Source organism: Monodelphis domestica, chromosome 1, assembly GCF_027887165.1.
Source record: "Monodelphis domestica isolate mMonDom1 chromosome 1, mMonDom1.pri, whole genome shotgun sequence".
NCBI lineage: Eukaryota > Metazoa > Chordata > Mammalia > Didelphimorphia > Didelphidae > Monodelphis > Monodelphis domestica.
In genome coordinates, this window is record NC_077227.1 from 174,338,180 (window position 1) to 174,354,311 (window position 16,132).

General features: G+C 42.9%; 1 protein-coding gene across 2 annotated transcripts; it reads left to right on the forward strand.

The window, feature by feature from the left end:
* The first annotated feature begins 6,199 nt into the window (after positions 1-6,199).
* On the forward strand, positions 6,200-15,904 carry LOC103104413 (ribonuclease pancreatic-like). 2 transcript variants are annotated; one of them, XM_056809984.1, is made up of 4 exons: positions 6,200-6,328; positions 6,959-7,084; positions 8,020-8,129; positions 15,180-15,904. In XM_056809984.1, the coding sequence occupies exons 2-4, from the start codon at positions 7,057-7,059 to the stop codon at positions 15,570-15,572; spliced, it is 531 nt and encodes a 176-aa protein (XP_056665962.1). In that variant the 5' UTR covers positions 6,200-6,328; positions 6,959-7,056; the 3' UTR covers positions 15,573-15,904. The 2 variants fall into 2 exon arrangements, with proteins under 2 accessions (XP_056665962.1, XP_007479830.2); XM_007479768.2 differs by having other exon boundaries at positions 6,221-6,328; positions 6,955-7,084.
* The last annotated feature ends 228 nt before the right edge of the window (positions 15,905-16,132 follow it).

Genomic DNA, 16,132 nt, shown 5'->3' on the forward strand with positions numbered 1-16,132 from the left:
AGCCTGGAATGCCAGTCCATGCTGGCAAACTTAAGGCAGAGAAGCAGTGCCCAACTGAATCAATACTGTGTCCTTGCTGAGTATTCTTTCTGTACTATGACTAAATGAACCTTTTGGTAATCATTAATTTCCAAATGTCTCCTTTTTTTCCAATTCCCTACCTAAAGCACCAGACCAGCCTTAGTCAGACCCAATTTTATTTATTTATTTATTTGAGAAAAAGCATAAGTGAGTCTGGAAAAAAATAAGCCTAACCAGTGATTGGAAGAAAGACGTTGTATCTAACATAGTACATAGGCTGCCCATCAGCAACCCAGATTTATAAATACATCTAGGATATTCCCACACCAAATCTTAGGGACACTGGAGTTCCAACTTGTAGGGAATAGAAAGATTGCTAGATGATCACTCCCTCACTCTCTTATATGGCTTCAAGGGATTACAGGCCTGGGACTTATATTTATCACATAACAGATGTTTGCAGACTAAGAGCCCATTTATCTGGGGCAGTTCCAAATTCCCTGGTTTATCAGGGGTGGAGGGGTGAATGACATCCAGACCTGAAGAGAAATATTTAACTTATTCTTAGCCCATTTTGTTCCCCTCCCACCAAACATTTAATACACAAAAGAACCACAAACAGCAAGCAAACATATTTATCAGAGTAGATAGTAAAATAATAATTGCAAAATCTATACAGGTTACATTAAGTGATAAACCAGAGGAAAAAAGCTTTCTGGGACACAAGTGACAGTGTCATCCAAGTAGTTTACTCTTAGCAGTTCCTCAAGTTGTAGGCTCAGGAATTCAAGGAACATGGTGAAGTTCTGACTCCTCCCCAATGCCTCTGCCTACAGAGGGCTTCTATCCAAAGTCCATTCCTTCTGCCTCCTTACCCCATCTGTGTGTGTGTCTCTCTCTGTCTCTATGTCTCTGTCTGTCTCTGTCTGTCTCTCTGTCTCTCTCTCCTCCTGACTCTCTGACTCTTTTTCTCTCTCTCTCTCTGTCTCTCTGTCTGTCTCTCTGTTTCTGTCTCTCTCTCTGTCTATCTATCTCTGTCTCTCTTTCTGGGTGTGTGTCTGTCTGTCTCTCCTTCCCTCCCTCTCTTCTTTCTTAGGTCTTTCATCCTCCTGCTGCTCATCCTCATCACCTGTTCCACAATATTTTGCTCTAGCATTTAACCCTATCCCTAGTATCTTTATTTGCTTTCATTATTTCTCCATGTCTATATAGTTGCTTTTAATCAGTCACTACATTTTTTTCAATAGCTAAGGTATCTCTTTCATTGAAGTCTGTATCTTTTGTTCCTTTCTTCCCCTGTTTCTCCAAAAATGCTTCGCCATTTCCTCTTATATTCTGAGATGCCTAACAATTTAATTGTGCATACATACTCACTTAAAAGAAAAGATACTCATTAACAAATTTCACACGACAATTTACCAATGAACTTATTGGAATTCATCTCCCATGAATCTATTTCCTATTTATGTTATTTTTAATTGTTGTCAATAATAGATCATAGATTCAAACCAAAGTCTTCTGCTTTCTATGCAATATTCTTTCTATTATCCCTTGTTTGGGGACTGTGAATTGAGATAGGGACTATACTGTAAGAGTGAATCTTTCTATATATTTTGAAAGAGAAAGTAATATTATTAGTGATTTTTAAATTTTTACATAATAAATTTCAGTAGAGAGGAAAGGAAAGGGAAGGGAAGGGTTTGAGTATAGCAGATCTCTGGTCCTGATGTTACATGTAGTCCCTGAACTAGAGAAGGACTTGAGCTAAGTTAGGTCTGAGGGTTTTTAGGTGAAGCTTAAGTTAGGAAGCATCATGATCAATCTGGAAGTGGGTAATTTTCTTTTCTCTGTATAAACCATATTTGAAACAGATGTTCTCCAGATTGCTTTTGCATTTGCATTTTCCTAAAATACTCCCATCCTGCAGGTGACAAAGTGGCAGAAAATAAGGGGCTTTTGAAGTCTCCTGTTTTTAGTGAGAAAACAATCAAAAAAGAGTGTCCAATGTCCTGCTGGGCAGCAACTAGGTAGCTTGGTGGACAAAGTGCCAGGCCTGGAATCAGGAAGACATCATCTTGAGTTCAAATCTGGCCTCAGACACCAACTTGCTGAGTGATCCTCGGTAAGTCACTTAAACCTTGTGGAGAAGAGAGGAATTATAAGGCATGCAGCAAGACAAGAAGCTGGAGATTGATCAGCTGTCAATCAAAGGAAAATTCCATTTAGAATGTGACCAGGACACAGTTGAAGGCAAGAGCCAACTGCTGACTGATTTTCTGGGCTTTTTTGCTGACGGTGGTGACTTTGAATGAAGAAACTGGGTTTATCTCTGGAACTTGGGATAATCAAGTTGGAGGTGGCCTGGCTGAATTGAAGGCAGAAGAAGGACAATAGTCCATATATTTCTCTCTGACTGGCTCTGCTTCATGGTAGTGTCTGAATTGCCATTTCTCTCACTATCCTCCAACCTAAGATTCACTGTAGATAATAGGGAAACCTCCAACCCTCTTACCTCCATCCTCCATCTTTCCTGTTTTCCCAATAAACCCTTACTTCAGATAAAGCAGAGAAAGGAGTGTTTCCTCTGAAACATCATAGCTCACCCTAAGTGACTTAGAAGGAGGCTGAAGAAGAAGGGGGAAGGGGAAACTGAAGGGAAGAAGAGGAGAAGAAGGGAGATTGGAAGAGGGAGGAAGGGAGGTTTAGAGGGAGGAGAGTAAGACAAAAGAAAGATAGCTGCCTGATCAATTAGTGGTCAAGTACCCATCAGATATACCCCCTCCAATATTATCTATTATACTCTGCTTACTTCACTTTCCTTATTTGTAAGATGAGCTGGAGAAGGAAATGGCAAAAAACTGGCATCTTTAGCATGAAAACGCCAAATGGGGTCACAAACTCTTGGACACAACTGAAAAATTACTTTAACTGCAACAATATCCCTCTATGCATGGATATTTAAAAATAGTCATCTGCTTTCTGGGAAATACTTGCAAAGGAGGAAATGGAGAGCCAGCTGGACTTGTGCTTTTGGATGGGCGGCACTCTTGGTTAGGGGACTCCTCCCCCTCCTTTCTTCTAACAATTTCTTAATTGGAGCTCTCAACTTTCAAACTGCCTAGTCAAGATTTGTCTGTGTGGAGGGAAAGTGGTTCAGAATTTGCTAAAAAATCAACAAGACATGCCCAAGACAGTTTGGATAGTTAAATATCAGCATATTCATATAATCCACTCATCTGGGTGAAGGAAGAAGCACAGGATTTTAATGGAAGAAACATTAAACATTCTGGAAGGCATTCGACTCCAGGTATACCTAATGTTCAGCTAGGAAGCAGCTGACCCTGCAAGAATCAGGATTCAGAGTTACCATCCATCATATTATAGGATTGCTTCTTTTCCCCCTTTTTTGTATATTGGGGTTGGGGAGCATTCCTGATACTTCTAGAAGCATCCTGGAGACAGGTCTACTTCCTCACCTAAAATATGGATTGAGAAGAATCAACTCTAACTAATAGTGAAAAGAGATTTTGAACTTTAGAGTAGTTTAGCACTAGCCAAGAATTTAAATGTGTTATTTTGTCTCTAATCAAAGAATGATGCAGAAATACCATCCCATTCCAAATTATTAATTGAAAGTAGTATTGTTCTAGAACAAATCCTAATGTTTGAGAACAGAAGAACTGAAATAGGGCTCCTGGCATTTCCATGGACTGTCCTCTGCTGTAATGCTTTTTTCCTCATCTCTACCTCCTGGCCTCCCTGGATTCTAGCTCTCTCAGCCAATGAACTTGAGGAAAACCTGAGGCCAAGCACTGGTGTTTTGTTCCCTCTAGAAACAAGAGTCCATAATCAATAAACATTCATGAAGCTCCTTTCATGTTGTCAGGCACTGTGTTACCTGCTGGGGATACTAATGCAAAAAGTAAAAAGAAAAAGAAAGAAAGATCACCCCCTGCCTATAAAGAGCTTATAATACAATTGGGAAACCTTACCCACAATGAGAAGCTGAAAAATGGAGAGAAGTTGGCAGGGAGGAGGCAAAATGTGCCAGAGGTGAGGGTTGAGAGGAGAAATCAGTCAGAGAAGACCCACAGAAATTCAGTCAGGTGAGAAAGGAGGTATCTGAGCTGAGTTCTCTGCTGAATGAAATCTTAGAGTTCATGGTCCTACCTGCAATTAGACAGGCAGAGTCATGATGAGGTACAATGCAAGGCCTCTAAGATCTGACTGAGGATGAGGTTATTCCAATAAAGAGCTTCTGCGACATGGCAGAGAAGCCAGAAAAGTGACATCTGGGGTAGATGAAGAGACACTGGGACATAACGTGTAGCTCCAGAGTTTGAGATATGTGGATGAGAGGACACACATCTTCGTCTATGGGAGCCACTGCTGGAACATAAAGTACAGTTGTGGGGTTCTGAGAATGTATGTATGAGGGTGAAAGGGTGCTCTGGGCATATGAGAGGTCAGAATGACCAGGGGCCATGTTGAGAAATCATAGTCACAGGGAGAAACATTTCTCATGGTGTTTTCAACCAGGTGTCTGACCAAATACTCGGGATCCAGGCCTGGAGGAAGCCACTGAGAACAAAGATTTGTGGGAAACACAAGGTGTTCAAAATAGGTGTATGCTATGTGCACACATTAGGGACAAAAGTGATATCTCCCATCTCTTGCCTTCTGACCACCCAAGGATCCCCTTTCCATATTCAAAGGTTGATCATGGGCAAAGGGAGGAGAAACTCTGTGGGCACTGAGGAGCCAAGATTCTCTGGGTCAGAGGGGAGCTTCCCTTTCCACCTGCCAGTGCTTGAGTCCCACCAGCCAACCTCAGACCCACCGACTCAATCTGCTCCATCAGGTGACTCCTCCCAATGATACTCTCAACATCTTGTTACCAGTTTTACTGAGCTCAGTTCCATGTGTCCACTCCACTACCAAGCTCTGCCCATGACCCACTACCAGACCCATTCCCTGCCTTCTTTTTCCTTAGAACAAAAGGATCACTAGCATTTGTCACCAGGCCTTCAAACCTCCTGCCCTGGAGCAAATTTCCCATCTTTGGATAATGGCTCACTCTAGGACAAAAGCCCTTTTTTACCCTGCCTTCTTTAGGCACTCTGCTTGTTCTCTCCTTTGGGCCTCCTAACCAAAAATGAATCTTTCCACTTAGACCTCAGACCAGTGATGGTGAACCTTTTAAAGATGCAATGACAGGCTTCCTCTATACCCCATCCTCAGGACCAAGTGGCTATGTCCCCCCAACAAGTGCAGAGCACACACAGGGGCCCTGTTACCCCACATAGGGGAGGGAGAAATCACTTCTATTGGGCTGCTGGATGTGAGGAATGTCCTCAGGGAGTGTAGAGAAGGGGAAGGGAATAGCTCAAGCACTCTCCACCCCTCCAGCTCTGCCTCTTTTGAGCTGCCCATCTTTCCCCCCTGTGTACTCTCAGTGGGCTGCTAGGCAGAGGGGTGGGGGATGTGAAAAAGTGGCATCAGTCACAGTGGACAGGTAGGGGAGCAGCTCCATGTGAGGCCCTCTGCCTTCCTAGGAACTAACTGTGTGGGTAGGGTGAGGTGTGGGAGGTAGGAGTAGGGCAAGGAAGCCGAGTACCTACAGAGGGTGCTCCACATGCCATCTTTTGCACCTCTACCAAAGGGTCACCATCACTGCCTTAGACTCTATCTCCTCTGATATCCTCATGGAAATAGTTATATTCATCATCCCCTCCCTTGCACCTTTGATCTCTCCTTTACTGTTCATATATATATGTAAACACACACACACACACACACACACACACACACACACACACACACACATAAGCATTCTCAGGTCTTTCTTACCCTAAAAAATTCTTCTCTTGGACCTCTAGACCAACAGACTTTAGTTCTCTCTGATTCACTCTCCCCAAAATAAGTAGTTTAGCACAATGCTAGGCACTTCATAAGTTCTTTGTCTCTCCCTTTCCACTTTCCCACATGGTAGGGGTCCAGTCCCAGTGGAAAGTACCTCTCCTGCTTTGCAAAGACTTTAAAATGGGTTTCCTTGTTTGTACACGCAGACCAGTCCTTGACCTTTAAGTCACTTCCTGAGTGAACTTAGAGGGCCCTAACTAGGGGAAATCTGGTGCTTTCCAGGAAAGAGAGGACAACAAGTCATCCCCCCTCCCCCCGCCTTTCTGTGAGCACTTCCTGTGTCTCCCCTATCTTATTCTTCAGCCAGATAAATATAAGACCTCTGAAAATCCTAACCTCAAGACCAGCTGGAGCTGTTCTCTGAGAGCCAGGAAAGGAGGACAAGGTAAGGGGAGACACTTCTGAGCTTTGGCCAGCTTTGAAGAGGTGGAGCTGAAAGTGAAAATGGAAAGAGGGAAGGAGTCAGGAAGGGCCAGGGAGATCGGGGGCTCGGAGGAATAAGAAACAACAGAACAGAGTGGAGAGAAACACTGAGGGCATGGTGTATTGGTGCCCAACAAAAACTGAGAGCTGGGCAAAGCAGTGAAGGAGATAATGCCCCCCTTTACTCCTTCAGGCTACTCACCTGCCACAGCCTCCTTCCCCTGGTCACTTATGGATTGGAATTATCTTCCACCTGACTCCGTTTTCTAATGACTGTCCCTTATGCTGCTTCTTCCCTCTCCCACTGGCCCAGATACCTCCACTCTGCTGCCACCTCACACCCTCTAAAGCCTTCTCTTTCCCCACAAAATGTACCAATCCCAGGGCTTTCACCCTCCTTAGGGATAGTGTGGAATCTCCTGAGTGGAAATGTGTAAATTTGATAAATGAGTCTGGCCAAGATGAGGTATTGATAGGAATGAATCTGATCAGACCCAAAATAGCATTTGCCGATGGTTAGGAGGAGGGGATAGAGGAAAGGGACACATTCACAACATGTCTCCTTCCATTTCTTTTTCTCCTTCCTAGCAAGACAACTCTCAAAGTGCATGTGCCTCAGAAGACGACTTAGAAATTGATACTGTTGTGGGAGGAACATATCCAAGTTTGTAGCCGGCTCTCACTCCAAGAATGGGAAACATAATCTCCATTATATCCAGTAAGAAAAAAGTTTTATTCAAAGAAGAGGTTTATGATGGTATAATAGACTTGTAGCTGGTGGAATAATCTGGGGGCCAATCGGGTAGCCTTAGGGCTGAAGGACAAGCCCAGGGTCCAGTAGAGTCTGTGGATCAGGATTGGCATCTTTATTGGGGTCTGGGAACTTGACATACCCCCCCATTCCAGAGAAATCTTCACCCCTCCCCAGAACCCTGGAAATTGGGCATGGCCAAATTCAGGTAGAGGCCTCTTTGGGGCTTTGGTGTCATAGGGAATAAGGAGCATGAACAACGTTGGAGGATTCTTCTGGAATGACAGAGTTCCCACGACCTAGCTCCCTTGTTCCCCATTGTCCAACTTGCCACCATTTGTCAGTGTAGGAGAGGTCTCACTGCCCTTCTGGAATGAGAGTATGGGGGAGTGGTGGAATGAGGCACATTGGAGGACCACTATAGATATTCATATATAAGTGATTCATCCAATAGATTAGGCACAAAGCAGATCCAGTACACAGAATGGCTCACTAATCAATCTGCAATGAATGTTTGACTAATGCTGAAACTACAGGTTTTGCAGTTGAGGTTTAACCAGTGCTAATTATTGAGAAATACAAGATTTCAGAGTCTGGGGGTCTTGTTCCTATTACTACCCCTCACTGCCTACTGTCTGCCCCCATCACTACCTTCCTCGTGGCATTCTCTGAAACATCTCACTTATACAAGAAAAAGCTCATGAAGAAGTCAAAGAGATTATGCTTTAATCAGTTCTTCCTGGAGTGCTAACTATCCTTTTTCATCGTGAGTCTATTGGATCCTAGCATTGCTAACAATAGTTAAGTTATTCAACAGCTCATCATCATATCCCATTGCTGTTACTGCCTATATATAGTGGTTCTGCTCACTTCACTTTGCATCACTTCATATGTCTTTCCAGGTATTTTTAGGCTCACCATGAGGAACCCGATCGCCCCGGCCGTCATTTCTTCTGTCCCATCATTTTCTTACACACATGGACAAGTTTGGCCTTCATGTACATCTAGACAGGTAAGTTGGATGATATTCTCTTTCATTTCTATAAAATGAACTTCTTTCACTTTCATTTCTTCCCTCGATGATTGTGAAACCTGGTCTAGAAACTTTTCTTGCCATTGAGTGGGCAAGCTCCTCCCAATAACTAGTATTTCCTCCTGAAACCTGAAACTTGGAGTTATGATGGGAAGAAGATTCCTCACTGTAGTGCCCCTCACCCTGTGATTCTCTGGGCCTCAATCACTGCCTCTGTAAAACACAGGAGTCAGAACAGATGATCTCAAAGATTTCTTTTAGCTACATTCTACACTTGAAATTCTGCCTCTCACCTCCTTTGCAGCTGCTAGATCTCCCCATAGGTCAAAAAAAGATTGGAAAAAGACACTGGAGAGAGTCCATTGAGAGATATTTCTTTGGGCAAAATGATGGTATCTCCATCCATCCATTTGGAACACCATTGTAGCTCCAAAGTATAATAAGGATTGACCTTGGGATGCTTTCAATCCAGTCATGGAAACAGAGGATTTTATGCTGAAAGGGATCTTAGAGATCACTTAGTCCAAACCACTCCTTTGTGAGACAAGTAAAGGAGAATACAGAAGACGTAAAGAGACTTACACAATTTCACACTGATAGTAATTAGCAGAACCAACATTCAAATCTAGATCCTCAGATTCCACCGTTCTTTCCCCTCTGCCATAGCCACTTCTTTCACTTGTTTTTTTAATTTTATTTGACTCAATTTTTTACACATCATGACAATTTTTGATGATCATTTTCTGACATCTTGCCATCCGTGCTCTCTCCTCCCCTCCCTCTCCTAACCTCGCCCTGAAATGGCAGGTAATGTGACCTAGCTTATACATGTGCTATCCTGCAACACATATTTCCATGTTCATCATGTCATGAGAGCAGACACACAGATCACTTATACCAGAAAAAGCTCATGAAAAAGAGAAAAGGGTCAGCTTCAACGTGCATTCAGGTTCCATCGGTTCTCTCTATGGTGGTGGATAGCCTTTTTCATCAGGAGTCTGCTGGATCCTTGCATGGCTGACAATAGTTAAGTTAGTCACAGCCGATCATCTTATCCCATTGCTGTTACTGCCTATAGTGTTCTCCTGGTTCTGTTCACTTCACTTTGCATCACTTCATATCAGCCTTTCCACCTTTCTCAGGATCATCTTGTTTGTCATTTCTTCAGGCAAAAGAGCATTCCATTAGCAGCACATACCCCAACTTGTTCCAGCATTCCTCAGTGGATGGAGCCCCTTCGGTTTCCAATTCTTTGTGGCCACATACTGCTATAAATATATTTCTACAACTAGGTTCTTTTCCTCTATCTTTGAACTCTTTGGGATAAAGTCCTACCAGCAGCATTTCTGGCAAAAAGGGTATGCACAGTTTGATGGCCCTTTGGGCAAGGTTACAAATTACTCTCCAGAATGGTTGAATCCATTCACAGCTCCACCAACTGTCTTTTAGTGTCCCAATTTTCCTACATTTTCTCCAGCATTTACCATTTTCCATTTTAGTCCTATTAGGCAATCTGATAGGTATGAAGTGATACCTCAGAATATTCTTTTTGGCCTTTGGTTTTGCTTTTTTAACACTTACCTTCTGTCTTAGACTTGATACTAAATAATGATTCCAAGGCAGAAAGGTGTAAGTGCTGGGAAAAGGAGATTATGTGACTTGCCCTGAGTCACACAGCAAGGAAGAGTCTCAGACCAGATTTGAATACAGGACCTCCCATCTCTAGTCCTACCTCTCAATCCACTAGATCAACCAGCTACCTCACTCAATTTCCATTTCTCTCATTTATACTGATTTGGACTATTTTTTCATTTGTCTAAAATTTTCTTTATCTGAAAACTGCCTCTTCTTACCTTTTGAGGACAGAATAATTGGGAAATAACTTATACTCTTCTAAATTTGAGCCAGGTCTTTATATAGTTGAGAAATGAGATGTTTGTCAGAGATATTTACTATACACATTGTTTTTAGTTTCTGGTTTCCCTTCTAATCCTGATTGCACTTGGTTTTGTGCAAAACCAAGTTATGTGTGCACAACCATATTTCCGAAAAAAAATATGATCTTCAAAGTTAGCTGTTATACATCTTATCGCATTCAATATGTCTTCTTCTATCATAAACATGTTTCTTACTTATAGGTCTGTCAGGCACATTGTTTTGAGTTCCCCTCATTTATTAATGGCATCACCCTTTAACTCTAAATCAGACATCCAATTTGACTGTATCTGGGAATATGGCGTGAGATGTTGGTCTATACTGACTTTCTGCCATTCTGTTGACTAACTGGCCTTCCATCCTTTGCCATCATTGTTTCTCTCTGTAACTCTGATTGCTCAGTACAAGCACTGTTATTCTGACCTCCAATATGTATAGAGCAAATTGACCCACCATGAGACATTCGCACACATTCTCACAAACCTGCAACTTCACATGAAGTCCCAGTGGCTTTCCATCTTTCCCAAGTATTGCTTCCCTGATTTCTCTACCAGGCACCCAAGAAGCTCAATATCAGAAAACATCATCATCCTCTAAGATCTCAACAGTCTTGGTACTCTCTGTCCTTGGAGGGTAAGGCCATGAACTCCAAACTTCCTTTTAAGAAGAGAACTCTGCTTAAACATTTCATTCCTCTCCTAGCTGCACTTCCTGGGGACTGCTCTGACTGGCTTCCCCTCCAAACTCTGCCCTGCAGAACAGTCTGTCCCTCCCCCCAACTCCTCTCTACTTTTCAGGTTCTAATTGTATGGTGCATTCTCCAATTCCATGGTAAGCTCCTGCAGGGCAAGAGCTCTTTTTATTTCATTTTTTGCATTAGTATCACCAGCAGTTAGCACAGTGCCTAGCATACGATTGGACATTAAGAAATGTTTCTTGACCATTGACCATGGCCTCTAGAGGGATGTCTCATGCTTTCCTCAAATCCTTGGTCTCTTCTTCAAGTCCCCAAGTTGAGGGAGATGTGAAGTTTAAAGAAGATACTCAGCCCAGGACATTTGTGATATAGTGGGAAAGACCAGAGAAACACATATTATAACCATGGCAAGTGCAACAAGACAGGACATAATCAAGTGTACCACCTTGCCATAACCCCACAAGAAAGGCAGCATGGTAGAAAGGGCATTGGATTCAAAGAAAAGGGACCTGGATTTGAATGACAGCATTACCAAGTACTAGGTGACCTTGGGTAAGTCAACTAACTTCTCTTTGGGACCACAAGTCGAGTCACCTAAAACCTCCTTGGACCTCACTTTCCTTTTCTATAAATTTAAAGGTCAGGCTCCAAAGGCTGGTAGAGCCCCATCACCTTTCAGTTTCAGTACAATCATCATAAAACGCGTTTGGTATTCAAATAAGGACTGTAATAGGCTAGGAAGGCTTCACATGGAAGAGAACAAGTGGTCCAAGTCTTAGAGATGTTCTTCCCTTTGAGGAAGGCTCAGGAAAGGTGTCCACTTAGCTAGTCACCTCCTCTCTGCTTACCATGAAAGTGATCTCTGCCTCCTCAATTTCTAATTCTTTCACTTGCATGTTGTCTTTCTCCTCTTTGGATCATAAGCTCCTTGAGAGCAGAGCAGACAGAGAGAATCTGTCTTTTGGTCCCACCATGCACTGCTCTGCTGCACTGGCTCCTCAGGGGTCACAATCTTCTGACTGGATACATCAATGCATGGGACAGCCAGAGCTACTCTTTGAGGGACAGCTTCAGCCTCTGAAGCTTTCATCAGTGGGCAGGAGGAAGGAGAAGTCTAGCTAGTCCTGTCTGACAATTCCTCTGGGCTCAGAGCCTGGTTTCCCCCTCTCCCCCTGATGATGACCAGTTACTTACATATATGATTTTCCTTTTGGGGACTGAGGAAAACAAGGGACTCAACCAAAAGTTCATTGTCTTTGCCAGACTTTTCCTACACAATGGAGGTAGACAAGCAGCAGCAATTTCTGAAGGAGTGTGATACCTTTGTTCTGCCAGGCAAGGCTTCTGCATTTCTTCCCAATGGCTCCATCCTCTTTCTATCTCCAACTTTACTAAAGATGAAAGGGAGTACACCTTGACCTGTGCCTAATTAGGATTTCCTGAATCACCTGAATGGCAGACCATATACAGGCAGCCAAAGACAGGTGATGACTTACTTGGTTGGTTATGTAACTCTTCCCTCCCAATCCCACTTGACACCCAAGCTGTGACCATAAGAAACTATTCCAGATTTTACATACTTTCTTCTTCAGTATTCACTCCAAACTCAACTTGTCACCAATGTGTTTGGTTCATTAGATCAACAAGAGAGCATGGTAGTTTTTTAAAAACATTTTATCACAGCCATAAAAATTATTCATTTTGTTACAAATTACAAAGTCATGAAAATATTTACTTTGATAAAGGGCAGAGCAAACTCATGCAGGGAGCCCATATGACCAGAGGATCATCTTCTCTGCTTCCTTCATGGATACCTCCTTCAGAAACCTTTGCTCTGACTACAGGTATCAAATCAGCACTCTCATTGTTACTGCAAAGACTGTAATAGTACTTATACTGTGACTCTACTCACAAGCACTATCACTCCTAGCCCCAAATTCCCTTTTCTGGCCACCATTTACCTATGTATATTGTATCTTGCTATTGGAATTCAGGTCCTTGAGGTCAGGGACTGCATCACTCTTGGATATGTATTCCTAGAACTTCGCACAGTACCTGCCACCTAGGAGGCACTTATTCATTGAAGGTGGGGTAGCAGGGTAGCTCAGTAAATTGATAACCAGGCCTGGAATTGGCAGGTCCTGGGTTTGAATTTGACCCAAGACACTTCCTAGTTGAGTGAATGCTGGGCAAGTCACTTAACCTCAATTGCTGAGCCCATGTCATTATTCTCTCTTAGAAAAGATCATAACTATGGATTCTATGATTGAAAGTGAAAGTTTAAAAATACAAGCAGTAATTATAATGATAATTAACAAGGGCATTAAAATGAATTTTATTCATTCCTTCAATATTCACATGTGTAAGATTATAAGTATATATTGTTAGAGCTGAAAGGGATCTGAGAAGCTACTTATTCCCACTCTATCATTTCACAGATGAGGAAATTATACCCCAAAAAGTTTAAGTGATTTCCCCACAATCAGGTACAAAGTGACAGAGGAAGGATTTGGACCTAGATTATATGAATTATTTTCCCTGGAACACTCTGTCCCTAGAGAATATGTCACCAGGGCACAGAGAAGGGGTTCCCCCAGGACACCTGTGGCCAATGGAACTTAGAGAGATGCAGGTGACCAACCTTTGGTCAACTCATCAAGTGAGATGGGTCCTCTGGTGCTCTCTTCCCTCTGCTGAACTTCTCCCCATTTTACAGCAAATATCACCAGTGTTGCCTTCTGCTCCTTTCTGCTGATCTTTAGTTGTCATGAAAACTCCTCAGATGCCTTGCTGCTATTCATCATATTGCAGACAAATGAGTTAGTTAACTCATTACAATTCAAACTCTTCAAGAGACTGGTTTGGAGTTAGAAAAGCAATTCACTGATTAGGCTAGCCAATTATCAATAAACTGATGGCTAGGCCAGTGGCCCTCTCCATTGACTAAAGACCTAGGAGGTTCTCCAGGCATATCGACACAGAGAGTTTTAGGAGCTCATTATTCGGTCCCTCCCTTGACCATCCCAAGACATTTCTTTTTTTTTTTAACCCTTACCTTCCTTCTTGGAGTCAATACTGTGTATTGGTTCCAAGGCAGAAGAGTGGTAAGGGCTAGGCAATGGGGGTCAAGTGACTTGCCCAAGGTCACACAGCTGGGAAGTGTCTGAGGTGAGATTTGAACCTAGGACTTCCCATCTCTAGGCCTGGCTCTCAATCCACTGAGCTACCCAGCTGCCCCCTCCCAAGATATTTCTAGCTGGTAAATAGCTAATGAAGAGGTGGTCTTTCAAAGTCTCAACCTTCTCCATACTACAGGTGATAGAGATCACACAGGCAGGAAGACAATCATTGTCCTCTTCCTCTATTCATCAGATTTGGTTCAAAGGAAAGCATTCCTTGGAATCACTAAGAACAAAGAAAATAGAAAAAGCAACTGACTGATTGGAATCTCTGAACCAGACCTCAAATAGAAAAATAAACAAGAATTCTCTCTCATCCATGACATAAAACAATCCATTCTCACATTCCTAAAGCAACTGCATCAGAGATATCTTTGTCCCACTCTACAGGACAGCCAGCAAAAGCCACAAGAAAACTTAGGTTGTCCTTTGATCTGCTTTGCTCTGGCTGGAGCTGATGTCTCAGACTAAAGTCTTAACTCTATTATTGTCTCAAATTCATTATAAATTCTATTCGATTCCTAAGAAACTAGCCTAAGTAGCCTTTGATTCATCTTGGAGATTCCATTCAGCAAAAGTGTGAAGGAGCTAGGTGAGACACAGGGGAAGAGATTTCTTCCCTTCCCCTCCGCAATTAGGCTCTTTGCTTACATGTTAAGAATTCAGAATCAAAATTGAAATGTCTAAGTAGAACTAGTAGACTTTGCACTATTTCACATCAGTGACCAAAACTCCTGTATCCCTTTGGATCAGGAGGGATCCTCAACCTTTCCTCTGTCATAGGATTCAACCTATGACCATATTGTGGGCATGGTGTCTTGCAATGAATAAAATAAAAGACATTGGATTGCAAAGAAAACCAATTCTATTGGAAGAGTTTTCAAAAGATATTAAGAATCTCTTGTATATAATGACAGGTTTTCTCTTCCTCTCTACCACTTCAGGCAAACCCTCTCCTTCTTCATCTCATCTCTGACTGAGACCAAACACCTTAGTCAGCCCCTTTCTCCTCCCAGGGCTAGTCAATACTCCAACCCTGTGCCCTGCTTCCTCTCCTTCTAGGGCAGAATGCCTGCCTTTCAACTTGGCACCAGCCCATATGTAGATAAGTGTGTGTGGATGTGTCCATATAGGCTGTGTGACAGCTCTCTACTATTATGTGCTAGCAAATCCCTGAATGTGAATCCCCACTTGTCAACATGTTATTCTTCCTCATAGAGTTCACAGGGAAATGCTAGAATGACAAGGAGGGAAAAGAACTTTTGGCAGCAACATTACAATGATCAGAGAAGTGACGAAGCGATCCAAAGACAAATGCGGCTGATCAGCATGATCAAAGAAAGATGCAAACCCAAAAACACCATCATTCATGATTCACCCGACAAGATCAGGGATATCTGCACCAACCCCAACAGCACGAATGTTCGTTGCAGGAATGGAAGCAACAACTGCTATGAAGGTCCAAACCCGTTCTCTGTCACTGTCTGTGAGGATACAGGCTCTATATACTCTGTATACCCTAACTGTCAGTACAACTGTCACAAGGAAGAACCTGTCAAAGTCACTGTGGCCTGTGAGAATGGCAAACCTGTCCATTTTGATGCTTCCTAAAACATCATCCATTATAAACCTTGATTACCTTGAAAACCTCTCATGAAATTTGACCTCCTCCTCCAAGGAGATCAGCAACAGCTGTCATGTTAGCTAAGCTCATTGCTCCCTCCTTGGACTGACCCTTGATGGAGCATCCCTGGTGGCTAGTGTTCAAAAGCCAGCCTCTGGGGAGGTAGAAGCTGCTCTCTCCCCTCCAGCCAGCCCCCAGTGCCAGCCCATGATAGATAGCAAGCTACAGGCAGAGAAGCAGCGCCCAGTGGAGTCAAGGCTGTGTCCTTGGTGCATATTCTTTCTGTGCTATGGCTAAATAAACTTTTGCTAACTCTTGATCTCCACATGTCTCCTTTTCTTCCAATTGCCTCCCTAAACTGCCCACCAGATTCACCTCAATCAGGCCAACGTTCTATCACTAAAGATGAAGCGTAAGCGAGGCTGGAAGGGCAGTGACTGGAAGAAAGATGTCCTATCTAACATGGTACCAGGCTGCCTGGGAGCAACCCAGATTTATAGATGTATCTAGAATGATCCTATACCAACTCTTGGGAAAGGCCATCACG